Source organism: Paramormyrops kingsleyae, chromosome 7 (genome assembly GCF_048594095.1).
Source record: "Paramormyrops kingsleyae isolate MSU_618 chromosome 7, PKINGS_0.4, whole genome shotgun sequence".
Classification (NCBI taxonomy): domain Eukaryota; kingdom Metazoa; phylum Chordata; class Actinopteri; order Osteoglossiformes; family Mormyridae; genus Paramormyrops; species Paramormyrops kingsleyae.
Genome location: NC_132803.1, coordinates 24,094,764 through 24,122,151, shown reverse-complemented (window position 1 = coordinate 24,122,151; position 27,388 = coordinate 24,094,764). Strand labels below are relative to the sequence as shown.

Sequence of the window (27,388 nt, the reverse complement as noted above, 5' to 3'; positions counted from 1 at the left end):
GCTCTTCACAGGGACGGGTCTGAAGAGGCCTTATGAGGATGGCGTGACGGATGACAAAGACCTCATCAAGAAGATGAAGCGCAACCTGAGGAAAGGCAAGTGGCGCCCTCCAGTGGTGGCCATGCAGGAGGCCGTTGGGCTCATTATCGCAGAATGATGTCAGGCTGCCGCTGGGTTGCCTGGGGGGGTTCCTCACTGGGGGGGCAGTGGGAGATGCATCCCAGACAGGCTCACTGAGGCCAGTGACAGAGGAAGGGGGCTATGCATATGGAGACAGAGAGGTCCTGTGGTTTTGTAGCCGTGGGTGACTTGCTATTGGCCCGGAGCCTGGCTGTAATTACTTTCAGAAAAGAGCGAACGCCAGGGTGCACCTTGCTGGGCAGAGGGACACCTTCATTATCCCTCCCCATGCCTGAACCCACCCCCCTGTTCATAAGCATTACGCCCGGAGACATGCGGACGGCATGCTGCCGTAGCCTGCTGCTCGCGGGCCCTTTGCCCCGCACACAAAGCCTGTAACGGCATGCTCTTTGTCTTTAGCTTACACCTCAGATCTTACCCTCTACTTTTTTAACTTCTTGGTCTAAATCCTGGATTGTCATTTTTGACTAAACTGTTTCTATAAATAAAAATCCCCAGTATTTCAGCAGCCAGCTGAAATCCTTTACATTTTCAGCAGACCACATCATAAATAAACTGGGATGAGGTCACACATCCGCTATGATGAAAGCCCCTCTAACGCCGCCTATTGCTTTTACATCAGCGATGCCTGATACTGGCTAACAGCTGCCTTGCCTCATGCCTCTGTCCTTGTTTTTGGGACTCCCTGGGTATTCCCCCTCCTGCTGCCCCCCCCCATTCCCTCCGGCTCACTCTCCCCTCCCTGCAGTCCTAGACAGCAAAGCAATAGACAGCAATCAGCCCATGAACGCCTTGATGCGGCTCAACCAGATCCGTCCGGGTCTGCAGTACAAGCTGCTGTCGCAGTCGGGTCCGGTGCACGCGCCCGTCTTCACCATGTCCGTCGACGTCGACGGCACCGTCTATGAAGCTTCAGGCTCCTCCAAGAAAACGGCCAAGCTGCACGTGGCGGTTAAGGTATGGGGGGTGGGGCCGCAGTGGGTTTGGGGTGGAATTCAGCGGATCGGCCCCAGTTGACATTAAGGGTTAATGAAGTGGCATTGCTGGGGTAATCACAACCTCCTAAGGGCGCGGTGCTGGGAGTACTGGGAATGCTGGTAATAGGGAGCCTTCTCTCAGAAGCTAACGGGCGCACCGTCACTCCGGTCTCGCCATCGCTAGCCGGGATCAGAGCCCAGCCACGGGTGATGGTGGCCATGAGGACGCGGCAGGTCTCTGCGACAGCCTCTCATCTTTAATCACTTCCCATTGTCAGGTTCTGCAGGCCATGGGCTACCCCACCGGGTTTGACGCCGACCTGGACTCCATGAGCGCGGACGAGAAGTCGGACAGCGAGGGCAAGAGCGAGACGTCCTCGAACCCGAGCAATAACGCCAGCAACTCCGCCACAGATGGCTCCAACACACTGGAGGTGCGGGGCTGCCGCCTCTTAAGACCCCGAGGACAACTCCCTGCCCGCTGTCACGGGAGCGCCTCAATCACTGGCCCCTCCTGCTGCAGTGCTCTGACTCGGCCAGGCGGGTCGACACCAGTCCCGTTTGAGTGTCATTAACCAGTACAGCCAGTCAGATTGCATGCTCATGCCTGATGTATTATACTTCCCCTCTTTCAAATGAGTAATTAATAAATCTTATTCTTTGGTGTTTCTCAACCCAGAGTCCTCAGGGACCTCCAGATAGATAAGGTTTTTGAGGGAGCAAAAATGTGGTCTTTCTGGCAGGGAGCTTGGAGGGAGCAAAAACGTGGACTGCAGGTCCTCGCGGACCGGGTTGAGAATCAGACCCTTTGAATGGACTTGTTAGTTGGTCTTGTAGGTGCTTTCTAAAGGGGGTTCCTCACTGCAGTTTGTCTGTGTCTCGCAGCTACGCACTCAGGGCCCTATACTCACCGCCAGCGGAAAGAACCCGGTGATGGAGCTGAACGAGAAGCGGCGCGGCCTCAAGTACGAGCTCATCTCCGAGAGCGGCGGCAGCCACGACAAGCGATTCGTCATGGAGGCGAGTCAGCGGGCGCCTGCCCACCTGCCCGCAGTCCTACCCTCGGCTCTGCCCCCTCCCCCCCCGTCTCTGCCCTCGCCCCAGCCGCCAGCTCTGCCCTCTCATCCCTGCAGGTGGAGGTGGACGGCCAGAAGTTCCGTGGAGCTGGGCCCAATAAGAAAGTAGCCAAGGCCAGCGCCGCCCTGGCTGCCCTGGAGAAGCTCTTTTCCGGGCCCAACGCCGCCGGGAACAAGAAGAAGAAAATCATCCCTCAGGTCGGTGCAGTAGCATCCTGGGTCGGCCGGCCGCAGCTGCCTTACATGCAGCTTCAGCATCTTTTATTGCTGTGTGTCTGTGTGTACATGTGTGTGTCTCTCCTACCTGATGTGCTGATGATCTCACCACGTCCAGCACGCACACCTTCCCTAGACAGTGTCCTCAGGGACCTTCAGACAGGTCCCACCTTTGCTCTCTCCCAGCTCCCTGCACACCTGAACCAAACGATCAAGAATGACCCAGACACTCATGGGGTGTGTCCAAAATCAAATACTTACACAGTACGTACTGCATTTCGTCAGAAGCCTACTACTTGACGGTTAATGTAGTACACACTATATGTCTGAGAACAGCATGCCTGCACTCAGACACACTGCAGCTGCCATCTTGCATATAACCTCACCCAGTGATGACCCCTGTGAAAGTAAAAAATTATTATAAACTATCAACAAAAATAACGCATTCATATGTGTCATTGGGTATTGTTTTTTTACTTAAGGTGGTGGAGAAAGTGTTGCCTTTGTACAGATTTGACTCAAATTTCTGAGTGACATTCTTCATCTCTGATTGTAGTTCCAGTGGCCTTGTGGGATGGCATAGCGTCAGTCATTTGCACATTTTGGAATTTCGTAGAATGTACCACGCCACCTGGCTACCGTTTGCATATGGTCATACTGTACTCATATTGAGAATTTGCACATACTGCTCACTTTGCATTCTGCATTCCGCCTACTACGCAGCAAACAAGTATGCGATTTCATACCCACCCTAGAAGAAGCCAGACAGTCAAGAACACCAAATACCTGGTGTAGGAGTGCTGGACGCTGGGAGAAAGCGACAGTGTGCCCTGGTTGGGGGTTGCTGAAAACTGGTTTGGGAATTGGTACTGCTTGGGAACAGTGGTAGATCAGCTGCCACTAATGTGACATTCCCGCGTTTATTGGGTGGTTCCTATTGGTGACCTGTGTTCCGTCAGACGTCCTGCCCAGTGTATGTGGTTATCGGAGTGAGTGGGCGAGAGAGCTGAGCCCATGTGTGACTGCAGAGTATTGCGACCGCCTTGACCCTGATGGGGTGGGGGTGTCCTCTGAGGGATCTGCTCGCTCACTGTTGCCCCCCCAGGCGAAAGGCGCCATCGCCGCAGCAGCTTCTGCAGCAGCCCAGGCCGTTCGCGGCCGAGGACGGGGAGCCCTGGCCCGGGGGGCCTTTGTGACGGCCGCCGCTGCCGCGCCCGGATACGTCACTCCAGGTGCATGAGCGCCCTCTGCCTGCTGTCGCACACCACTGCGCCCACTGTCCCCGCCTCTAATGCCTGATATGTGCTTGCAGGCTACGGCACCCCCTATGGGTACAGCGCGGCCGCCGCCGCCCCCGCTTATGGTACGTAACCGCCCCCCTTGTCCAGCGTCACAAATTACCGCCACAATTTCCAGACAGGCACAAGAGAGAAGCTGATGGCAGCGACCATCCCAGAGAAATTGAGTTTTAAAAAAAAAAAAAAGAGGGAGCGGGAATGAAATCAAAATTGAGAATCTCGTCTTTTGTTTAAAGCAAATGAAAAATGGAAACGGTCATAACCTTTTGGTTCTTCCTGTGGTTGGAGCAAAGCCTTGCTGTGCTTCGCCTGAGTGTCCAGACTGCAGCTCGCCAGTCTGCCTGCCCGCCCCCCCACCCCCTCCCCCCCATTCTGACTCTGGACATTCCTCCTCGATGTCTACAGCCAACGGATACCCCATTCAAAGTGGTGCCAGCAAGCATCTGGTGGGGGTGGGACTCCATTGCCATTCTCGTTGGGGGGGGGGGGGGGGTCACACAGAGCCAGCTTTGGCCATGTACTTGCCACCACCACTCACATGACAACCTACCCAGGCTCTGTAAGGAAGGTTTGGCTTCGTTTTTGCGTATACATTTAGTAAGGAGTCATTGTCGAGGAGCCCAATTGCGTTACAGAGCAGCAGTGCATATGACACGCACTGCCCAATAACATTCAGCATAGGGGCAACAAGAATAGGAATGGCCCCAGACCCGGGGGGTGAGCCAGGGGCAGTAGGAATGGCCCCAGATCCGGAGGGTGAGCCAGGGGCAGTAGGAATGGCCCCAGACCCGGGGGGTGAGCTAGGGGCAGTAGGAATGGCCCCAGATCTGGGGGGTGAGCCAGGGGCAGTAGGAATGGCCTCAGATCCGGGGGGTGAGCCAGGGGCAGTAGGAATGGCCTCAGATCCAGGGGGTGAGCCAGGGGCAGTAGGAATAACCCCAGATCTGGGGGGTGAGCCAGGGGCAGTAGGAATAACCCCAGATCTGGGGGGTGAGCCAGGGGCAGTAGGAATGGCCCCAGACCCGGAGGGTGAGCCAGGGGCAGTAGGAATAACCCCAGATCCGGGGGGTGAGCCAGGGGCAGTAGGAATGGCCCCAGACCCGGAGGGTGAGCCAGGGGCAGTAGGAATAACCCCAGATCCGGGGGGTGAGCCAGGGGCAGTAGGAATGGCCCCAGATCCGGAGGGTGAGCCAGGGGCAGTAGGAATAACCCCAGACCCGGAGGGTGAGCCAGGGGCAGTAGGAATAACCCCAGATCCGGGGGGTGAGCCAGGGGCAGTAGGAATAACCCCAGACCCGGTGGGTGAGCCAGGGGCAGTAGGAATAACCCCAGACCCGGGGGGTGAGCCCGGTGTCTGTCTCTCGAGAAAATAACTCAGCAGCTGCAGTTATGCACCTGTCTGCCCACCTGCCCACTGACGCCCAACACGGGAACCCAACACACGGCCGAGAGCTTCTAGGGCACCCCAAGGAAGCGGGGGCTCTTTTTCAGAATGGCATTGGGGCCCCCACCTTCCACCCTTCCTGGGCACTTTGAATGAGCCTTATGTGCAGGGGGAGAATATGGAAACATTCCACCGTGGGGTGCCGTGTGGGATCGGGCTCCTCTGCCGTCCATTTGGTGTGGGCGGGGCGCCCGGGTGCCTGCTCTCTCCCTGCCACATAAAGACCGTTCCTTTTGTGCCCCCCGTGTGGCAAAGCAAAGCGGGACAGCAGGTATTTGGCTGAGCGATAACAACACGTCTACTGCTTCTGGAAGTCGTTGCATGTCGGTAATCCCACGAACTCCATCCTGATTTGATTTCGTTATCCGTGGCGTTCTGCCTCCTGTTGCTGCTTTGTGATTTCTCGACGGGGGGGGGGGGAAGAAAACATGAGAAAATGGCAGAGCGGCTGTGGGCCGCCACACCCAGGCCACAAGAACACGCACACTGCACACGGCACCAGATAGGGGGCGCCGAGTCTGTAAGGCGAGAGTCCTTCAGCAAACGTGACGTTATCATCTTTCCTGAACATCACTCTCTTTGGAAGAAGAGACAGTTCTTGTGCACACTAAATATTACAGTAAAGGTAAAAGGTATTAAAAGATCCATGTTCTTAGACTTTATTAAAATTTTTATAAATACATGCTGCGCCAGGCATGAAATTAGATTTATTTTATTAGTCTCACAGTTTCAAGTATAATCTTGAGTGTAGTCCTCGGTATTGATTTAAAATGTAGCTGTTCATTTCAGAATGTCAGCAGAATGCAGTATCAACATATCGACTTGCAATCTGCTCGTCTCCCTTAAATCTCCTTCCAGACGTCCGTGTGTTTTTTTTGTTTAACGTAAGTAGGTTCTATGCTGATTTCTAGATGATTCGGCGAATGACCTGTGGGATAGATGTGTAGTTGGTTCTCTCTTCACGTTCCCTCGTTCCTCAGATGTGCCCTCCTGTGAACAGGCTCACTCGCTCACGCACTCGTTCACTCTCCCTCCCTGATCCTCTCAGTGAGCAGCCCATACCGCTGACCTCACACGCAGACGTCTCTCCGTTTTTCTCTCCTAGGTCTGCCCAAGAGAATGCTTCTGTTGCCTGTCATGAAAGTGCCCGCCTACCCAATCCCTCACTACTCCTTCTTTTAGCACTGAGGCCCCCAGGCCGCCCCCCCTTATCCAACCCAAACTGTACAGATTTTTAGAAGGGAATTTTTGTGCTTTCTTTTCTACTTTAAAACTTCGTTTTAAAAATTAAAAAAACAGGTTTGTTCATCAAAAATTTTGAGGATTTGTACTGTGAAATGTTACCTCAGTCTTGGAATATAAATTATACAAGCTTTTTTTTGTTGTTGATGTGCTGTTTTTTTTCTGAGGGGGAGGGTTTACGGGCCGTAACATTTGGCTCTGACACACACTGTAAAGGTGACCAGCTATGTGAAGGATGTATAGACGATACTGCCAGCATTGGTGAATAAACCTTTGTATCTTACAACACCTGAGTACTGACTGGTGTATACAGCCCTTTAGCATCGTAAGCGCATTCGGGGGCTTTAGCATTAAGGCTAACACTGGTATTCCTTGCTGGTACTTAATTGCCCAGTACGGTGGTGGGTCGTAGGAGGGGGTAGATGATTTCTGGTGGTTTGTTTGTCCAGATTGGCGGTTTGGGGCTTTTGATCTTTAGCCGCCTCTCTCTGCTTCTGTGGTAGCATTGCCTTTCTCTTAAAACTCTTCCAAAAATGGCTTCTAAGCCACAGTTGGCTAACATATGTAATGGTTTACTGCTTTAAATTAATTGTTAAGCCCTAGAAAATGAACAGATTACAGTACTGCTCTGCACACACGCAGCGAACGACAGCAACGGACAGAAAACGTCTCGAAGTCTTAGCGACGAAGGATAATATTGATGAAATGTTCTGTCGCAATCTTTGTTAGACTATCAGGACCAGGCCCGGGAGGTTTCTCTGACTGATTATCCTGTCCGAAATCAATGGGTGATGGAATTAATCAAAAAAGGGGAAACGATTGCGGCCTGCCTTTTGGCCAGGGCAGAGCTCCTGTTTGTGGTCCTGATAGCTGACCGCACACACCCATCACACAGGGTTCTTGTGGCCTTCAGTTGCATGTGTGTCAAACGCGATAGGCCGCTTGGCTGGTTCCTCCCGAGGTTCCCGGCAAAGGGTCCAAACACACGCACACTCCAGAGAGGCAAGAACACAGCTACTCGCGGCGGAATCAAAAGCAGCAACAAGGGTCCACCAAGACTTGCTACCTAACTGTCCCATATTTTTATTTTAATTTTTGTGAAGTGTCTGTGTGAGCTACAAGTCTGTCTTTTCCCATGAGGCCAGCACAGGTACCTCACAACACGCCTTCATCTTCCTCCTGTCATCTTCCAACGCCTGATGGTTCATGTATATAAGGTGGTTTCCCCTCTGTTTTGATGAATGTTATGAGTAAAATCTGCCTTTCTCATATTAGAAGGGATAGCCCAAAACTAGCCAGAAGACCAATTTCCAGCCAATCCCTGTCTCCCAAACTCCCTACCAATGCTCGGTGCGGCCCATTTGGAATTCTGGTCCTTCTGGCAGCTTTGGGCTGTTTGGGGCTGAAGCTCAGGAGTCTGGGGAGTTCTGATCTGTCAGGATAAGCTTTTGCTGGCCCGTGGCTGGGACAGGGTCATCGCTGACGAGAGAAGGCACAGTCTCTCCTCCAAATGCTATTGGTTGATATCAAGCAATACCATGTTTTGATTGGGTACAGTTTCACTTTCCAAAGGGGGATGGGAGCACTAAGCCACCGCCCCCAGACCAATGAGGTTACTGTCGCAAACTGTCCCTGCTGCTAATTCTCATCCAAGCTCGCCCTCTCTCGTCTTGATGGCAGCCATTGTACTAGACTATCTCCAAAATCACCCTTTAATTTATCTCTCCAGAGTTACTAACTACATTGTCTGAACTACAGAGTTATTGCATACAGTTTTTACATTTCTATGCTTTATCTTGAACGAATGGGCTCCAAGTTTTATTTATTTTTTTTGTCCGAATTGGTAATGTGCAACTTCAGTTGTTGATGTCTTTTTTATTAACCTGATACGCCCCGATGCAATGAAAACCCCACATACAGCTGAAAGAGCAGAGATTTCCAACCTGGAATGTGTAATGCTGCCTCCTGCAGGTCCGGACATTAATTGCAGTCTCTCTGCTCTTCTTCTCACTGTAGGTGGTCTTTTCATTGACAATCCCTTTTACCAGCCGCGGACCATCGCACCTTTTATTATTCACTTGGGTCCTCAAGATCTCTTCTCTGACTTCTAGAACCATCAGGTTGTGTGGCTCTAAACGCTCTTACTGCTTTCGGCCTAACCAGGCTATCTCCACTGTACAGAACAGTCAAACTATCTCTACGTATAAGGCATATACCCCAACAACAGAAAAGCAATATGACTTTAGTTAACTTTAGCAAAATCGAAGGCTGAACTTGGTCTTTATTATATAGCAATACACCTGAACTTTTAGCTTAAAGCTTACTTGAAACAATGTGAATGTTCAATTGAGTCTTACCCGAAACAGCACTGCAATATTTAATTTTAATTGTATATTCACTGTGTGCGTGTGTATGTGGGATTATACTACAAATGTATGCATATATATTTATGGTGCTTATTACTATAAATATATTTGTAGAAATATTATGTATGTGTGTATATAGTTTGGATAAATTATTTTAGAGTTTCCGAATATAACGTAAGTATAATCAGAGTAGAGCATTCTTCCAATTTTTTATACGTAAAGGTAGTACTCTGTGGCGAAGCAAGGACTTTTGAATGTCCTGTACCTGTAGTTGTAGTGTAGTCCGGGTTGCCTCCGCTTGTTTGCCTGGAGTAACATTCTGGGGTGTCTTACCACTTTGAGCGTTTCAGAGCACAGCCTTCAATGTCTGGTATTTGAGGGTAGGAGTTGGCCTTCCACCTCTCTCCTTAATGAGACGCTGTCCATGGGATGGTATACACAGTACCGTCTGACAAAGCACACCTTTCAGTAGACAGCGCATCCTGCTGACTTGCGGGTTACTGTGGTGTACACTGTTTCTCTCTGGGCAGCTACTGAGCTGTACCCTGGACCACCATTAATTCAGTCTTCTGTGAGGGTGTGGCTAGAAGCACAGTGCTTTTTTCCGTCTCTGTCCGTCCATCACTATTGTTTTTTTTCCCCACAACTCCCCTTCTTAACTCATATGATAGAAATGTCAACAACAATCCATTGTACCATGGAGTGTGCAATAGTAATGAAGAACTGTCCATGGTTTGATGGACGTGCTGGGCCCTGTGATTCCCACGCACAAAGTACTCCGAGTACTTTGCCGAAGGGCTGCACGTGCTGCACCCCATGCATTTCTGCTGCGCCCTCTTCAGATTGATCCCTGTGGTCCTGCATGTTCCCCTCATTGCTTTCGGCTGTTCCTCAAATGCAGACGCTAACATTGTGAGCTGGTTTATTTGGAACCAAAGCTCATAGACGTCCCTCACAATCTGGAACATGCTTTATGTAAATAAATTCATATAGTCTCTCTTTGTGGAGGCACACAGCCCCACTGTTACCGGTTTAAAGTAGATCTGGGTCTGTAAAGTTCTGCATTTTTTTTCCTTTCCTGAAGTAAACTGTCATGATCTGTCACATAAACCTAAAATTATCAATTTTTTTCTAGTTAGGTGAAATAAATAGGTTAACCACATAAAACTTTTGTATATTGTTGCAGAAAAAACACTTGGTGGTATTTTATTTTGTTTATTTACTAGTCCTCGGTATCACAGAAGCAATTTTAAAGACCAGCGAAATTAGTTGGGTGTTTTAATTTAGCTGCGTGGTCAGTGACTGCAGGGAGGTTCTCTGATCAGTTTATTGTAAATAGTTGACTTTTCAAAGCTGCTGTGCTGTGAGTGGATCCTCTGTCCATCACTCCTCCGTCCCTTTACCCGCCTGCGAGGTTTTCCATTGCTTACCGATGTATTTGGACGCGCCTTATGGATTTTCAGTTTCATTTACCGACTTCATAACTGTCACATAGCTGTGTTTTATTTTCAGAGTTTAAAGTCTGGTGTCAGACTTTTAACCCCAACACATTTATTCCCGTGGAATCAATCAATACAGGCTAAGTTAATTAGAAATGCTATTTTTGGACAACACCGCCTTCCTGAGCGCGTGTGCCACACCGTCATCGTGTATAAGTACTTATCATATGCAGTACCTTGTGTTTGCAGCAGATATTGATGTAGGTGTCTCTTATAGCCATGCTCTCCATCTATATGCATTTCGGCACACATTTAATCGCCAAATGTAACCTCGTCAGAAGATCAGGCATCGGGACGTTTCTGTTTGCTTACCAAAGCTAGCGGTAGTATGCATGACGTCAGTGAAGGGAGCTCTGTAAGGACGGCTCTCCCTGCAGCTCCTTCGCTATCTCACAATCAGTAAACAGTTTGAATTGGTTTTCATTATATAATATACATATTTTACATACACTACACATACACACACATATATATATATACACACACACACATCTTATTTTAAAACTATTTTTTGTGCTTCTTAAAGATCAGCTATATTTCTTTACAAGTGAGAACTGGACTTTTAATTTGTAAAGTTTTATTTTCTACAGTAACCTCGCAGTTCCAGAAGGCTCTAATTTGGATTTAGGACTCAAGGTGAAACACATTCCTTCATTTCGGTGTAAGTTTGTCCCTAATCTGTGGTTTACACGTTTGTTCAAGAAACTTTCTCAGTGTATTCTGTTGCACTGAATCGGGTTAAAGAAAAAATATAATATATATATAAACAATAATAATGACACATGAATGTGAGACAAAGGCAAGTCTTTGTGATATTCAGAAATAGTATTTATTTTAATCTTGCTATGTAGGAATATGTAAAAACTTTCCAAACCCTTGATGTGTAATTTTGAAAGTTTTATGCTGTTCCTTCCTACATTCTCCCTGGTTCCGTCTTGACACGAGTGTCGTTGTAGACCTGCCATGGCTTCAGCCTAAGATGTAGGAATCCTCTGTAGGACGCAGACTTAAGCTGCTCGTCGGCGCAGCAGGGGGAAGAGCTGCGCTCTCTGCATTACTGCATTACTGCTTTTCAGTGTTGCGCTGCAGAGCTGGATGTAAATAGTCAGTTGAATGTATTTGAGTCTTCCACAAACACTAACTAAAAGTAGCTGTTAGAGAAACAAATCAGGCTTCCATGTCCTCCCTCAAATCACTCATAATGTATTCTTAAGGGGCACTAGGACTAATTTCAACATTTCCGTGATTTCCTTCATTCCAAAGTCACTTTGCTGAACGTGTAACCAAAGGTGTTCATGACACAGTTGAGATTTTCAGTGGAATATTGATAGAATCCGTTCAGCATAACCATCTGACACTTTCTGTAGCTCTGGTCTATATGCTATAAATGGTATGTAAACTAAGCTGGCTAATTTTCCTTTAGAGAGTATCCTTTTTGATTCAAAAAGGCATAAGCGAATGGTTAATCTCTGCGGTCCACAGTGGTAACAATGGTGAAAAGAAGGGTTCAATAAAGGGGCGAGGGAATTGTATTAGTTCAAGATCTGCTGACAAAACTGGCTTGTTTAGTGAGACTCCAAGGGCTGAGTCTGTCTGGGAATGCTGGGATGGAACAAGCACAAAGCCACACTAGCAATACTCAAACTCAGGGCTAATGAACAGCCAGCTGCCTAGCAGGCCTCGTGCAGCCTGAGGTCAGTGTGCTGCACACCGAAGGCCCGCACCCTCCGCCATGCTCACAGGAAGTGCTGGAGCCCTCCTGGCAGCCCCAAATATTTTTTCCCCCAAAATTTTTTGCCTAAAATAAGCGTTTTAAACAAATAAGCACCTTACTGTCTGCCCCAGCTTAGCACCAGGACGTTTTCAGCAGATTCCTGGAAAAGGTGGGCAGCTGTACAATGTTCCCTTCAGCTTTTTCAGATGTCTGTAGGCTTGTGGCCCCAGGTGTGCGGGTCTAACCCAAGCTACCCGATGAAATCTATGCCCATCTGGGCATATTTACCGATTCCCCGGTCCCAGTTTTATTCTCTGGTAAATTTTTCTCACTGAATGTCCTAGATTTTTAGCATCATGATTTTTTCCCCTGTCCACACACATCCCAAAGACAAAGGAGCCAAGCTGGTCTGTCTGTGTTTAGATTTCGCACTGCTGGTGCTCAACAGCAGCGCACTCACCTCTGTTTAATAACCGCTTACCTGCGCTTACTCCATTCCAGTCTGTCTTAGTGTAAATATTTAAGAATCTTAGCCCTTCAGTACAGTGATAAAGGTTCACATGTAGGACTAGGGTTCAGATATCTAGGAATTCAGTTTGTGCGTCCAGCGCAGAGGTGCTGAAATAGAACGGGATCCTGTTTCGGCGAGAGCGCAGTGTGTTGCTGAATTTCAAATTTTCTTCATGTTTGTGATGTGAGCGATGCACAAGCATGACCTCGTGGTGAAGGCGGTCCATCAAACACGTATACAGACAGGAAACGGATTTGTGCTTTTAAAGCTTTTTTTGTGGAGGCTCCAGGCTCCGTTTGCAAAGTCTACGGCTGATTGAGACTCGCTGGTTGGATTGTATACTCTATTGTAGTAGAACGTATGAATGTATAATTTAGAAGAGCTACATGTGTATAGTGTTTATGTAAATATATAATACACATAAAATATATACTCATACATTTTAAATACTTCTGTGTTTCATATGACCCTTTTGTGTTAACATTTGTTGCAGTCATAAATCGTGAAGTCTTGCGTGTGAAGGGCTTCATAGTGCTGTAATTAATTTAAGCAGTTTGACTTGCTATCGGTAACGGCCGAGAAGTTTGAACAATCTGCCCCACCTCCATGGACTTGTTAAACGAAATGATACCAAGGAGTTTCTTCAAAAATGTTATTTTTGAAACGTAAAGGAAAAAAAATGTGATATATGGTAAATTTGTGCACAACTTACGCGAGTGAGCTCTGCAGGCTTTGAAGCCGACTGAAATCACTGCAGCCGATGTTTGCTAGTTCTGTGTTATGAAATTATTAGCAGCAAAATCACCGTGGTGATGTTTGTCATTGTATCTGCCATAAGTTACTGCTTGAGAATAAAATGCTGAGATTCCTCTAACTGTCTGTCTTGTCCTTCTGTCAAACAAATATAAAACAGTGCTGAGCAACTGACGTCAGCAGTATGTGATTCAGGAGATGAAGTCCTGAGAAATGTCTGCCCGCTAAAGGTGGGACTGCAAAGTGAGCAAATTGCCATAAAATACTGAGCAACAACTTAACTATTTTGCATGAATAATGACTGTAAACAATGCTGCCTCACCGGACTCAGCAACCTGGCATCTAAAATAAAACTCAGACAGACGAGACCTGGCAGCGTTACAGAGCTGGCTGTGCTGGACCAACATGGATCTGCTGGGATTTCAGGAATCGACACCCATGGCACCTGGGAGACTGCAAGCCAAGGACTCTGGAAATGGCTGTCAAGATGTCAGACGGCAGCTCGTTTTACCTTTCAGTTAATTTAAGGCAGTGTTCCTCAACCCGGTTCCTGGGGACCCCCAGATGGTCCGTGTTTTTGCTCCCTCCCTTGTATTGGTATGAAGCAAAAAATGTGGCCTGTCTAGCTGATAGCTGGGAGGGAGCAAAAACATGGACTGGACCCGGTTGAGAAACACCGACTTAAGGCAATGGATCTGCCTCAGAAAATACGTCTTGCATGACTTACAGCATCGTGTTTTATAAACACAGTTCACCAGAGTTAAAAAAATCAACCCCATCTACAGACCAGTTTTGAGACTCAATCATTGTACAAAAACTGAAAATTGATAGCAGCAGGACATTTATATGGTACAGTCTCCAGTAACCTTGTGTAGATTAGGAGCCAATCCCATTAATGGGTCCTTAACAAGAATTTTGATTTGATTACCCTTCTGCAGCTTGTGCAGCTATTTTCCATTCATAATGCTGGACTGCAGCACAGTGGCTGCTGTATAACACTCTGTGCTCTAAGCAGTTAGAGGCGGGTTGATTATGGAGAAATTTCCAGACTGTACTCCAGCCACACAACATTCCAACACCTGCCAGGAGATGACAAGATGGACTTAAAAGGTGCAAACGAACCTAAATTATCCATGTTGCAGCGTAATCAGTTCTGTAGGTGATGCTAGGGGCTCCTCGATCATCCGCTGGTAGGGCGGTACGGCTCCGATGAAAAGTGATGCTGGCAGCCAACAAACCGATAAATCAGAGCCCGGCTGCAAGATAGCTGAGCTGTTTATAGCAGGATTGCATCTGGGGAAAACAATCCTGCAAAGCTTGCAATGTCTCCCTGTCTGGAGGGTAAGCAAGTTCAGCCCTATTTTGGCCTGAGACATTGGGACAGCAGCAAGCAGCTCATGCCTCTTCATAGGAAGACTGGGCAGCACCACAACTGACCAAGTTCATTCTGCCTGCAAGCCACTGTAGCTGCCTGCAAGTATTTTTAGTGCAGAGAGGAACAGGGAGTGTGGAATTGCATAACGCTGATGCTTCTCCTGCTATTTAAAGCTTTTTAAATAAATTAAAAGTGAGAAGCAGTGGAAGGATATTCAGTATGGCAAGTTTGACTGTATTTAAATCCATAAAATATCTGGATATAATTGCATAGTTTAGACATCAATTTGGTAAAACTTGCATTAAAGATCATCAATCTGTTAGCCAGATTAATAATTGAACAATATATTGAACGTGTTCAACTGTCAACATGACACTTGAAAAGGGAACACTAAGAAATATCACATCTCTACAATGAATTTTATATTTCGCTCATTAAAAATAAGTATCAGCTAACAGGTGATGGAGCATTTTGAGAACAGTGTGGCAGTGCACCCCCCCACCCCAAAAAAAAAAAAGCTTCTGGGCCTTCATGGAACATGCTTTGCTTACACCCATAAGGCAGAAAGTCAAACAAACTTAACCCCTCAGACGCCAAGGGAATTTTTGATAGCCCCCCTCACGGAAGGCTAACATAAAGCTTAAGGTTTTTGGATTTGTGGACACATGTAGAGTGAGTGACGACTCTACCCCTTGCTAGTACTGGGTTGGACCCCCTTTTGCCTTCAGAACTGCCTTAATTCTTCATGGTATAGATTCAACAAAGTGCTTGAAAAATTCCTCAGAGACTTTGGTCCATGCTGACGTGATGCATCACACACTTGCTGCAAATTTGTCAGCTGCATCTTCATAATGCAAATCTCCTGTTCCACCACATCCAGTAGGTGCTGTACTGGATTGAGATCTGGTGACTGGAGGCCATTTGAGTACAGTGAACTCATGGTAATGTTCCAATCTGAGAAACCACTCTGAGATGATATGGGCTTGGTGACATGGTGTGTTATCATCCTGGACGTAGCCATTAAAAGCTGGGTACACTGTGGTCATAATGGGATGGACATGGTCACCAACAACACTCGGGTAGGCTGTGGCATTTAAACGATGCTCATTTGGTACTAAGGAGTCCAAAGTGTGCCAAGAAAAAATCCCCCACACTAAACACCACCACCACCCGGAATTGTCAATACAAGGTAGGATGGATCCATGCTTTCATGTTGTTCACACTGAATTCTCACCATCTCTTACCATCTAAATGTCGCAGCAGAAATCGAAACATCTGGACAGGCAACGTTTTTCCAGTCTTCCATTGTCCAGTTTTGGTGAGCCCATGCCCACTGTAGCCTCAATATCCTGTTTTTAGCTGACACTGTTCTTAGCGGTGCGGCCTTCTGCTGCTGTAGCCCGTCTGCTTCAAGGCTCAACATGGTGTGCGTTCAGAGACGCTCTTCTGCATACCTTGGTTGTAAAGAGGGGTTATTTGAGTTACTGTTTCCTTTCTATCAGCTTGAACCAGTCAGGCCATTCTTCTCTGACCTCTGCCATCGAGGCATTTTCACCCAGAGAACCGCTGCTCACTGGATGTTTTTTCGTTTTCGGCCCATTCTCTGTAAACCCTAGAGATGGTTGTGTGTGAAAATCCCTGTAGATCAGCAGTGTCTGATACCGGCCCACCTGGCACTGTCATCCATGTCACATTCAAAGTCACTTAAATTGCTTTTTATCCCCATTCTGGTGTTTGATGTTAACTGAAGCTCCTGACCAGTATCTGCATGATTTTATACACTGTGCGGCTGATATAAGATTGATTGATTAGATATTTGGTTCAACAATTGAACAGGTGTACCTAATAAAGTGACCAGTGACAGTTACAGGGATCGACGTTAGATGTAAAGGCATTTTAACTATTACAGAGCCTTATTGAATCACCTAAGAAAATACACATACCTGTGTAGTTAAAATCCTATTCAGTTAAACCCAAACCATAAAATTGCTGTAAATAATGCAGAGGAAATGCAGATGTATCAAACAGGATGAGATGAAAAGTGGCAACAATTTTTTTAAAATCTGTGTTCCAAGTTCATGCAGTACAGATAATCTCAGCAGCGAACATGGAGCAGCGTCAGGATTCGCAGGGGCGTTAGGGGGTTAAGGCAGGCAGCACATGTGCGAACGAGCCAATAAATTTGGCAGCAAACACAGGGTGCGTCACGGGGGAGAGGCTCACACTCAGCCTCACATGTAACAGCATCCTGACTTCGGACTGCTGTTTGATTCTTAATCTGCAATCTATCTTCATGGTTAAAAATTACGGGCCACTTTAAATGCTGTGTTATTCCTGACATTTGCAGCATGCAAACAACATGGCTGCGGTGCCTCGTTTTCCCAGCCCAGTCCTCAGGGATAAACAGCCGGTCCAGGTTTTTGCTCCTTCCCAGCTCCTTGCTGGGAGGAAGCAAAAACATGGACTGTCTGCGGGTCACCGAGGACCGGGCTGGGAAACACTACTCCACTAGCCAGAGGCCACTTTACCCTCCATCAGTGTTCTTATGTTCCACATCTGGTCCTTGAATAGTCTTATTAGGTCCTCTCTATCTTAGACGGTGCTGTGTAGCTCCTGCTCTGATGCTGCTTACACTTGTACCTGGGCATTCACTGGAAGCTCATGCCTAAATGACTCCTTGACTGCATGCATGCTTTTTCTGGTCCAGGTATATATCCAGTTGTAGAAATGCACGCATATAGAGGTATGGTAAAATGGATCAGCGCATATTTGGTCTGATGTCGCTGCTGTGCGCCATTCCAGCATAACACAGGAACCCAGCCACCGAAATGGCAGTCAGTCTGCAGCGGTCAGTCTGCAGCGGTCAGTCTGCATTTGCCAGCTCTTCTTTACATGCACTGCTAACGTACTACACAGCTCCTCCAGAGATTCACCACACTTTGCCTGGTGCGTCACTGGGCAGCCTCCAGTTACGTTTCTATTACTAATCAACTGTATGGATTACCATACAGATTTTAAAATATCGTCCTGTGTAACTGGTCTTCCTTGACTTTAAAGCAATGTTTCTCACCCCAGTGCTCAGGAACCCCCAGATGGCAATACTCCCAGTATGTGGACTATCTGAGAGGGAGCAAAAACCTGGACCGTCTAGGGGTCCCCAAGGACTGGGTTGAGTAACATTTCTTTAGAGGCCACCTTTAAGATCATGGCACTCAAAATACTAGCTGATTAGCCATTGAAACACTGACTGAATACTCGTCTTCACTTAAAAGTCAAAGCACAGACAATGAAGGAAGTATTTTCAGCAACATAAAAACAACTAAGTGGTGAAAACTTCTGAAGAGCTACTTGAGTGTATAGAGGCCTGAAGTTTTAATCCACTATTTTTGGTGGAAAATCCATATTGGAACATTAAAACTGGAATGTGGACAAAAATTAAATTTACTTCTTGGAATAGGCAATGTGAAGAAAATAATAAAGGCAAAATCTTTTTTATTTGATTCCAAAAATCTACAGAACAAAATTTTAATATCTGCTGCTCAGGAGTTCCTGGGCTGCATTTTGCCCATAGCAGAATTTGCATGTTCTATCAAAATGTTTCCCAACCCTGTCCTCTGGGACCCCCAGACAGTCTATGGATTTGATCCCCCCCAGCTCCCGGTAGGGAGCAAAACTGTGGACCGTCTGGCATATAGCTGGGAGGGAGCAAAAACACGGACCGACTGTAGATCCCCGAGAACTGGATCGGAAACACTGCTGTACAAACCTTGCTGTATGCCATGAAAAGCCTTTCTGGAGTGGACCTGATACTACACATACAAACTGATGTTCCATTTTATGGCTTGGCAGAACCAGACAGGCTTCATTAATGGTGTTTTTCTAGGTCTATCACTATGCTCAAATTAAGACACTTAAAAACTATTTAAAACTCTGGCTTACCAGTTTTGTGAATCAAAAGCTATGCTGACATGCAGGTCTTGAGTGTGGTAGGAGGCTTTATTTAAGGTGTTCCCAAGCAGGACGGAAATTGGCTAGCTGAATTTGGAAGCTTAATGGGTCAATGAGAAATGACTGAGAAAAGGACCGTAAAAGACATGGAGGAGGATTCGGAGAGACCTTCACATAATGGGATGAGAACGAAAAGAAAACAAAGACTACAGACAGGCAGAGATTTGTGTAGGAGCACAGTCATCAATCACAGAGCTGCCTCACATGCTCCTCGTTATGACTCTCAGCCCATTAGAGGCGGCCTGTTCCCTTTCTGCTGGTTGCTATGGTTTCCCAGCCTTTTCTTCGCACTTATTCTGTTCCACCTCCGTCTTGTGTGGCGTCCGCGTTCCTCGAGGAGCATGGCGGGAGTTCTGAGGACTCCAGAGAGTCACATCCAAGCCAGAATCATCAGCTGGACTCTGGAGAGAGTCAGCACTGAGAAGGAGGCTGCCGTGAGATGATTAAAGGCGAGGACAGAGAGAGGCGAGGCTTTAGCGAACAGCTGGGCAGGCTGGGGGAGAGAGTGCACCATCACCCGAGAAGATGGGAACGTGCTGGCGGTAACGCAGGCGAGATCCTCCTGAGAAACCTGCATCCCGGTCGTGGGTTAGGTGTCGGTAAGCAGAGAACAGATTCATCACGCAAAATATGAACGAGTAACAGTTATAGGAAGCATATTCACCATGTGCATTTAATTCATACCTGCTTTGAGCAGAGAACGTCCTCAGGACTGGGACAATCTGGACATCATAGCCAATTCTGTGGTTTCTTTCATAAGCGACATTAGACCATTGTTTTAAATTATGCAAAATGATGGAAACTTCCATTTCTTTTTTGTTTCTCTGTCCTTTTACAAGAATACAATAAAACTATACAGAAAGGACTATTTACCACTTAACTTTTAAAATCACTGAAATCAGACATGATGCTGGACATCGGCCCAGGTGAACACCAGCCTGAACACCAACCACTCTCTCCTAGGCTCTACCTTCATAACGATCAACCTCAGCCCACCTTAAACTTCATATTTCATCTTTTTATATGAATTATATTTAGATGGTATTAGATATCCCAAAACCGCCACTAAAGCGATAAGCGGCTTAGGCCCTAATGACCGTATAAGGAGTCTAATGACCCCAGGCGTCACCGGTGGCATATAATTTAACAAAACAAAAAAGAGGGAGACATCTGTCAGTCTGTGTTTATCACTTCTTTAGTTTATATTTAAATGCATGAATTATACACAATGCAATCTATTACTATTACAACATCCACACTTCCATAATGCTGGATGAAGGTACATTTTGGCATGTAATGAATGTAACAGCGGTTTGACATTTCAGACAAAAAGCTTTGAGCATCGACATAACGGAGTACGTTAGGCAACATTAGTATAGTTACCAAGGAAAACAGGAATACAAAATAAACAAACTCATACGCTTCCTATATACAAACCAATGCCTCTCAAAGTCAGCTTCCGCAGTACAAGCTCTCCACTAATCACAACGGCAACGTGAGCCAGCAGGAACCCATTATAAATATGTTTAAGGTGCAAAGAGCTGGTGCTCCTCTGCTACAGCACACCTGAAAGAGACCCTCCACACGCGCAGAAGCACACGGCTGCCCATCTCCAAATCCTTATCAAAGGCCGTCTAGAGACACCAACCCAAAAATTCTGCTTCTTACTAGCAGATGCCAGAAGTCACCTGGGCCGAGACCATCTCTAATCCGGCCCTGCCGCCCATCCTGGGAGCACATGGTCAAACGCCGGGCTCGGAAACTAGGGGGGGATTCTGGCTATCATGGGTAGAGGTCCACTGACTCGCCGACGCCTCACTGCGGTCCCGGCACCAAGCTGGCACGCTGACGGCCTTTTACAGTGAAAAAAAGCCCCCAAGTGGTGGACTAGCATCAAGTAATGATCAGAGTGGCGTTTTCAATGATTATAGCGACTGTCAGTGAGTGCAGCGATTCGGCATGATCGACGTGAGGCCGTCTGCGCGCTTTCTACAGCCTGAATGGCACCGACCTCCATTTCCACATGGTAAAAATGTCAAAGGAGCCCCATTCAGCTCACACGCACACACACACTCACACACACATATCTATACATCTGAACGTATGTACTTATGTAAATAGAAAACAAAAAACGGCATTGTTAAACAGAATCAGAAAAAGCTCACAAGTTCAAAAAGGAGGCTGTTAGCACTTGTACCTAGATATCAACAGGAGTTTTGTGCAAGTAGCCTGAAGCAGGTCAGCAGATGCTCTCCCACAGCGGTAAGGGCTACTGGCTACTCCACAGCCACACCCTTACCTTTTAAATCAGCGTCTCTCAACCCGGCCCTCGGGGAGCCCCAACAGTCCAGGTTTTGGTCCATCCCAGCTTACAGTAGGTTGGGAGCTGGGAGGGAGCAAAACGGGGAACCGTCTAGCAGGGAGCAAAAACTTGGACTTTCTGGGGGTCCAGAAACAGGCTGAGAGACACTGTTTTAAATAATCAGTAGTATATAGACTCCACTAAAGTTAAAGCCTTCTTAATTTTAAGTACATGTTGTCATCTGGGGCTGTTGTACCCTAAGAATATTGTCCTTTTTAAAAACCCCGTTGAGTATTCACTCTGGTCCCGGGAGTGAGCGTGAGCGGAGGGGGGGGGGGGGGTTGGGGGAGGGGGCACTGCAGTGGCAGCCTCGCCCGGCCTGGCCCCTCCCTCTAGCTAGGTCGTCTCTCTTCCCTGGGTGCCCGTCACAGTCTTGATGGAGCTTAACGTCCTGTTGAACCAGGTTTTCTTTGCGGCTTGGACCTCGTTCAGCGCCAGACCCAGGTGGTGCTCCAGGTCCTGGGGATGGACAGACACTGCTGAGCGGCGTGTTTTATGGGCCAGGTCCTGTCGTCACGCCAATGTGTAGAATTAAGGTAAAGCAGCCAAAATCCATAATCTGACAGCCGTCGTTATTGTTTGATTTGATTAAGCCTGGCAGAGCTAGGCTGGGGATTAAGGAGCGTAATGCTGTGTGGACACGCAAAGTAGGCAGAAATCATGAGGGCAGCACAAAGACCCACGTCGCCCCCTAGGGGTCGAGGCTGGGCCTGACGGGAATACCTGGATCCTGCACTCGGCTTCCACCAGCTGCAGCTTAGTCTGGGCCAGTTCCAGCTCCATTTCGCGCAGCTGGTTCTTCAGGGCCTCCTTCTCCTCATCCGTGTCGTCCTCGCTGCCTTCCTTGGTGGCACGGCGCTCCTTCAGACGGCCCTCCTTACTGAAGAGCACGCTGCACTTCTCACAGCCCTCCACCTTTTGCTGCGAGGACAGACGGGGGGAGACGGGGGCCGTGAGCCTCGGGGGAGGGGTGGGAGCAAGCAGCCACTCATCATGTGGTGCCAGGTGCGGCTAAACTCCGAATCGGAGTCGTTACTTCACCACAGTGACAAGGACGCCATTATCCTGCCTGTCATCACGGAGATGAGGAGGACAGTGGCGCATTTAGGCTGTCACCATGGAGACAGAGGTGTTTACCGTGTGCACTACGGGGAGGCCATGCTGGCCATTACTACACCTGTAATGGGGGGGGGGGTCTCGGAATGGATCTTGGGCTCCGTGGCCCTCCCTGCCCGCCGCCGGACCCCCTCCTCATTATTCCTCCACCTCCTCCTGCCCCCATCTATTTGTCACTATTTGTGCTGCGAGTGGCACACGCCACAGCTGCTTGCTGTCAGACGGAAGGCAGATTGTGGAGACAATTGTTTACGCCCCCCCACAATCGCTACACACATGAAGAGCAGCTTCACGACGTGGGCCATCAGCGAGACAATGAATGAATGAATCCGGTGGGTGGATCCAGCTCTCATCTGGGCTCCGACTAACAGCCGAATGGACGGACAGCCTATCTTCACAGAGACGATCCCCTCAGGCAGAAAGATGGCTGCCTCGTCAGCTCCCAGATAGGATAATCAGCGTCAATCCCGGGGCACCTAAATCTCAGCAGCCATTCAGAGGAAGCACTTACTGCCAGCTCTTAAACTCCCTATACATCTTCATGTTGTGAAGGGCTGGGAGGCCCATCGATAGGGACCATGACTGGATGCAGAGGATATCGATGGGCACAGTGATGTATGTGTGACCGGGGATGATCGCCGTGTGTCCAGGCGGTGACAGCAGTGGCTGCAGACTGGCGGACTCACCCGGATCTTCTCCAGCTCCCCCTTATTGGCCGCCTGCTGCTTTTCCAGACGCTCGCTAAGCTGGGAGCAGATCTGCGGGATACAGAGGAAATTAGAAGGGTGCTTTTAAAAGGAGGTGACCTTCATTCCAAAAGCGATGAGACATGGAAGGGTGAAATCATCAACATGGTTGCCAGACCGACATTTGAGTAAGTTCTCCTGCTCTAGATAATACCAGGCTTTGACACACTGGCCCATGACACTATTTACAACACGCAGGTGAGAAGGAATCATCCAGTGCTATTAAAAAAGTCTTATGGGGTGATAAGTCTCCAAGGAGAAGGAACCATCTGAAGAACTTCCAGATGGAATGAAGTAGCCTTTCATGAATGCATGTTTGCAGCTTCCCGGCTCAGCGTCCCTGTAACCCGGAAAGTAACTGGGGGATTAACTCTGAGTCCACAAAGGTCAAAGATGGATTAAGGTGCAGATTTTATGAGGAGATAATGTTTCGTTTATCAACGGTAGACTTGATCGCTTTAATACTCCAGCCAAAATCATCACAAGGTTCTAGAAGTTCACTCACTCCTAGAGAGCAGAGAAATACTGACCTTTATTTTTCACTAGATAATGAAACACTTCGAAGGCAGTGGCAGGGAGGTCAGCTCTTAGATAACTGTTGTCTCTGTACCCAACCCCCCCACCTCCCCCAAATCTTGCCATCTTGTCTTTCCTACCTGGTGGCTGTTTGTGACTCCAGCACGTCTGAGCTGCCAAAGTACAGCGCTCTTTTGATGCCATGGAGGGGAAGGCAGACCTCTACCTACGACCGCAATAAATCATCCTGCCACGGCAGCCATTAAAATGTGATCACAGGGGAGAAGCCAAATCCACCTTTAATGAAGCACATTTTCCCCGCTATCCGACTTAAGAATTATTCACTTATAGGCGGAGGCGTCTCTTATAGCATCATTTGTCTGGGATGCCTTATTAATTTGGACGTAGGCAGGGTTGGCTTGAAAGGAATGTGCGGTCGCTCAAAAATAGCTAGAAATCGCTTTTCAACGTAACGCAAACACCGATTTTTCAGTGCTGTGCTCGCCACTTAACTTCACCGTAGAGGCATTTGGCATTACTTATTATGTTTTTTAACGTATTTGTAAAAAGAATATTTCAGCAAGACCCTGCCCATGAAGAGAGTCTGAACGATGGATGGGTGCCTGGAAAGATTCTTTCGAGTACAGGGTGCCACATCATAACACTGGGCTCCGTTAGTGTACAGCCCATCCCAAGTCACATACGATAAGCTAATGAATACGTTGAGCTTCCTCATACAGGCCACATTTCCCGCTGGCTTCCCACACCTTTCAATTATGTAGCCATAGTGCAAACATACAAATGATAGCTTTGGGTAATAACCTGCTTCAAGGCTTCTCACATGTCAATCACTCTTCTGCAAACTAGCAGAGGAAGTACAAACTCGTACGTTGCAGAATAGCGAAATGAAACTGAGACTGGGACTGGGCCGGGGGGCTGATTTCTGCTGTGTCCGTTACGGGTGTGCATTTGCTAAGGGTTCTTTGGCGGCCAGTCTGACCTGCTTGTATTCACCGATGATGGAGCCGTTCTTCTTGATCTCCGACTCCGACTTGTCCAATTCCCGTCTGCACATCTCCTTGAGCTGGAAACAGAGTCAAGTTTGAGAGAAAGATGAGGGATTGACCTCGACACTTTCCTGCAGACCAATTCCAACTGCATGACCTCGGTTGGTCCTCACAGTTGACCCCTACACCCTACACACTGCGTGTCGTGTTTTATTGACTGCAGAAGGACTTATCATGCTTGCCCTTGAGTAAGTCAAAAGAGGATCGGTGGCAGTGCCGTGTCGTCTCAATAAGTGCGAAAGCCGATTGGACGCAGAATCTGCAAACAGGACAGCGTGTCCCCCCCCCCTCACCTGTGCCGATTCCTCCTCTAGTCGCCTCTTCTCATCCTCGGAGTCAACCAGCTTCTGCTTGGTCATCAGCAGCTCCTTGTTGAGGGCGTCGGCCTTCTCCTCCGCCTGCCGGATAGGTTACCGGGGGAGACGGGGGGGGGTGAGTACAGTTGTAGGGAATGGCGACTGGGCTGCGGGTTAAGGTGGTCTGGGAGGAAAGATGCAGTGCATCTTCATCGCATTGGAGCAAGATGGACAGGAGGCAAATGTGAGAAGGGAGTGAACTGGGCTCGTCATGGAGATGGGGATCTCACGCAAGCCAGCCACTGGCTCACAGCACTGCGGGGTAGACTAGGAATGGAGAAGCACACAGACAGCTTACAGATTAACTATCAGCGTGACAGTCACACGTAAATAAGCCGAGCTAGCTAAGCCTTTGCTCCCTGGGACCGGCTCTGCTGGTTTCATGAACACAGCAGGCAAAAGACCCAAACTGCCGGCCCCAAGCCAGGCGAACCAGACTCCAAACACAAGACAGAAACAGAACCCGTGGCGGGGGCCGACACTGTTGGCCTCTGAGAAGGTGCATCCTTTACCGTAATATCTGATGCCTTTTTATCTTGCATGACAGACACTGACCTCTTACACCTCTACATCTTCCAAACTGTTACGCTTAAGGTGGTGCGTCGGGGACAGAGATGAGCAAAATGATGTGGCCAGTTCTGATTCTGTCCCAAGTGTAATCACTCAGATGACTGAACTAGGAAGTCATCACACAGTGACCAGATGTCATCAGTAGAAATCTGTGGCTACAGCCTTCAATGTAACCCGCTGAATTCAAGAAGGGCCTATTGTAGACCAGAGTGTTTTAAGACGGGTCTTAGCAGCGGCTAAAAAAACATCTCAAGGTGTCATCAGAACAAAAAGCAGGAAGCGGCGGACGCGGCTGTCCACACTCACGTTGTCCAGGTCCTTGCGCAGGGCGATCTTGCTGCTGACCAGTTCGTGGGCCAGGTCGTCGTTCTCCTGCTCCAGTCGCATGTTGGCCTCCTGGAGTCGCCGGTTCTCCCTCTGAGGAGGAGAAGCCAAGTGGACTCGGCTTATTCCCCGTTTACGCCCCTCCCCCCCGGCAAAGGACCCGCAGCAGCCGCCGAAAGATATTCCTCGATGTAATATTTAACAGTTCTCATAAAGACAGGGCCTTTGAGAACCGCGCCTGAGATGTTGATTAAAAATTGACCAACTCGCTGGATGCCGAATGCACTCTGCAGGGTTTTCGGTGTTAGCCAGACCACACAGACCACCCTGATGGGGCGCCAAGCTGCCTAAAAATAACCGAATATAAAACTGCAGACTGGACACCGGAACTCTGGGAGGACACATGTGTCCCAGTGAGGCTACGTGAGCTGACAGGAGCCCGGCATGACTGATGTGCGTGTCTGAGCAGCCCGGTGACACCCACCCGCCATCTGCACCCCCACGTTTCCCAACACGCCAGCGGGATAGGCTTGCCTCATTAGCAGGCTCATCCTCATGGCCCGGTATGAAACCTGCCATTCTCTCAGGACCAGTTTAAATACAGAATGTATGGGGAGACCCTGTTTTTCTCGTACAGAAGGATGCCCTCTGCTGGCTAAACAGGCTAACTGACATGCCCGGGAAGGGCGGATTGGGCCGGACCCTGGCGTGACCATGGAAAAGGGGTCATCGGCACGTACCTCGTATCTCTCGATGGGCGCCTCCTGCTGGGCCTGCTGCTCCCGCATGGCATAGTACTCCTTCTCAAACTTCTTCAGCTTCTTTTGGCTAATCTATGGCATGGAGGAGAACGACTGTCAGGAGAGCAAGACGACACCAGGAGTATCCTTACGGCTGCGGGAGATCAAAAGCAGGTGCCAGAGTGAAGCCGTGACAGGAACCGGTTTCACCCAGATGGGTTCATCTCGTTCCCCTGCCCTATTTCTGCCATGTCGTGACTTGGCCCAGTTGTTCCTTCTGATGAGCTTTCTGGGGTTAGGCAAAGAAGAGTCTCGCTCAGAAACTCGCTGAGAGGACACCTTAGGACCAATTAACAGCAGAGTGCTTCACCTCTAAAGTTTCAGAGCTGTGAACCCCTTTGAGACCCTCACAGAGGTCACGGTGAGTGTTGTGTGTGGACAGGCCAGACAGCCAACAATCGGGCTGCTTAAGGGAGAGACTTCACCTCGGGGAGGCCATCCATCACCAAGTTGCAGAAATCTTTCCTCTCATTGTCTTTGTTCTAACCCAGTTTTCTGCAATTACACTCCTAGATATGCGCATTTGTCACGTTAAGCACCTCAATCAAGGGGCACCACCAAGGGCGTAGATTTCGGTGTGGACTGGGGGGGGGGGGGTTCGGTGCTGATTTGATTTTATTGTGGTGTGATGTAGAAACACAACCTACGCCCTTGGGCACCATAGTGAGGCCCAGAACTGGGGGTGGTATCACCAGGTCAGTTGTCTGGCATCAAAAGAACCTTCGTCTCCGACCCGCTTGGCCTGACGACACCCACGTCCTTCACTCAGCAGGGCAACGTGATCATTTAAGCTAATGGCTATTTTACCGAATTAATGGGCCAGAAATAAAACATATATTCTAGCCAAGGTATGACACATATTAAGGTTGGGGGTGAAAATCACCACCCTCTATTACGGTCCATGTTTTACG

General features: G+C 48.4%; 2 protein-coding genes across 24 annotated transcripts in view; one reads left to right on the top strand and one right to left on the bottom strand.

Annotated features, from left to right (window-relative positions):
- strbp (spermatid perinuclear RNA binding protein) overlaps positions 1-13,358 on the top strand; it is a 53,338-nt gene extending 39,980 nt beyond the window's left edge. For 13 of the 18 annotated variants that reach the window (XM_023831834.2, XM_072714573.1, XM_023831831.2 and 10 more), the window contains 8 exons: positions 12-95; positions 890-1,098; positions 1,397-1,552; positions 2,004-2,138; positions 2,252-2,392; positions 3,516-3,642; positions 3,723-3,773; positions 8,411-13,358. In XM_023831834.2, coding sequence (XP_023687602.2) covers positions 12-95; positions 890-1,098; positions 1,397-1,552; positions 2,004-2,138; positions 2,252-2,392; positions 3,516-3,642; positions 3,723-3,773; positions 8,411-8,505 — 998 coding nt within the window. In that variant the 3' untranslated portion in view covers positions 8,506-13,358. Of the gene's footprint in view, positions 1-11; positions 96-889; positions 1,099-1,396; positions 1,553-2,003; positions 2,139-2,251; positions 2,393-3,515; positions 3,643-3,722; positions 3,774-6,257 lie in introns of all 18 variants that reach the window. The other 5 variants (XM_023831840.2, XM_023831838.2, XM_023831839.2 and 2 more) reach the window with 1 other exon arrangement.
- A 6,439-nt stretch (positions 13,359-19,797) lies between these two features.
- Positions 19,798-27,388, bottom strand: part of rabgap1 (RAB GTPase activating protein 1) — a 60,740-nt gene continuing 53,149 nt past the window's right edge. For all 6 annotated transcript variants that reach the window (XM_023831855.2, XM_023831856.2, XM_023831859.2 and 3 more), the window contains 7 exons: positions 26,418-26,510; positions 25,660-25,770; positions 24,721-24,825; positions 24,361-24,444; positions 22,785-22,856; positions 21,706-21,903; positions 19,798-21,441 (listed from right to left, as the gene is read on the bottom strand). In XM_023831855.2, the coding sequence (XP_023687623.2) occupies positions 21,319-21,441; positions 21,706-21,903; positions 22,785-22,856; positions 24,361-24,444; positions 24,721-24,825; positions 25,660-25,770; positions 26,418-26,510 (786 nt within the window). In that variant the 3' untranslated portion in view covers positions 19,798-21,318. The remainder of the gene's footprint in view (positions 21,442-21,705; positions 21,904-22,784; positions 22,857-24,360; positions 24,445-24,720; positions 24,826-25,659; positions 25,771-26,417; positions 26,511-27,388) is intronic.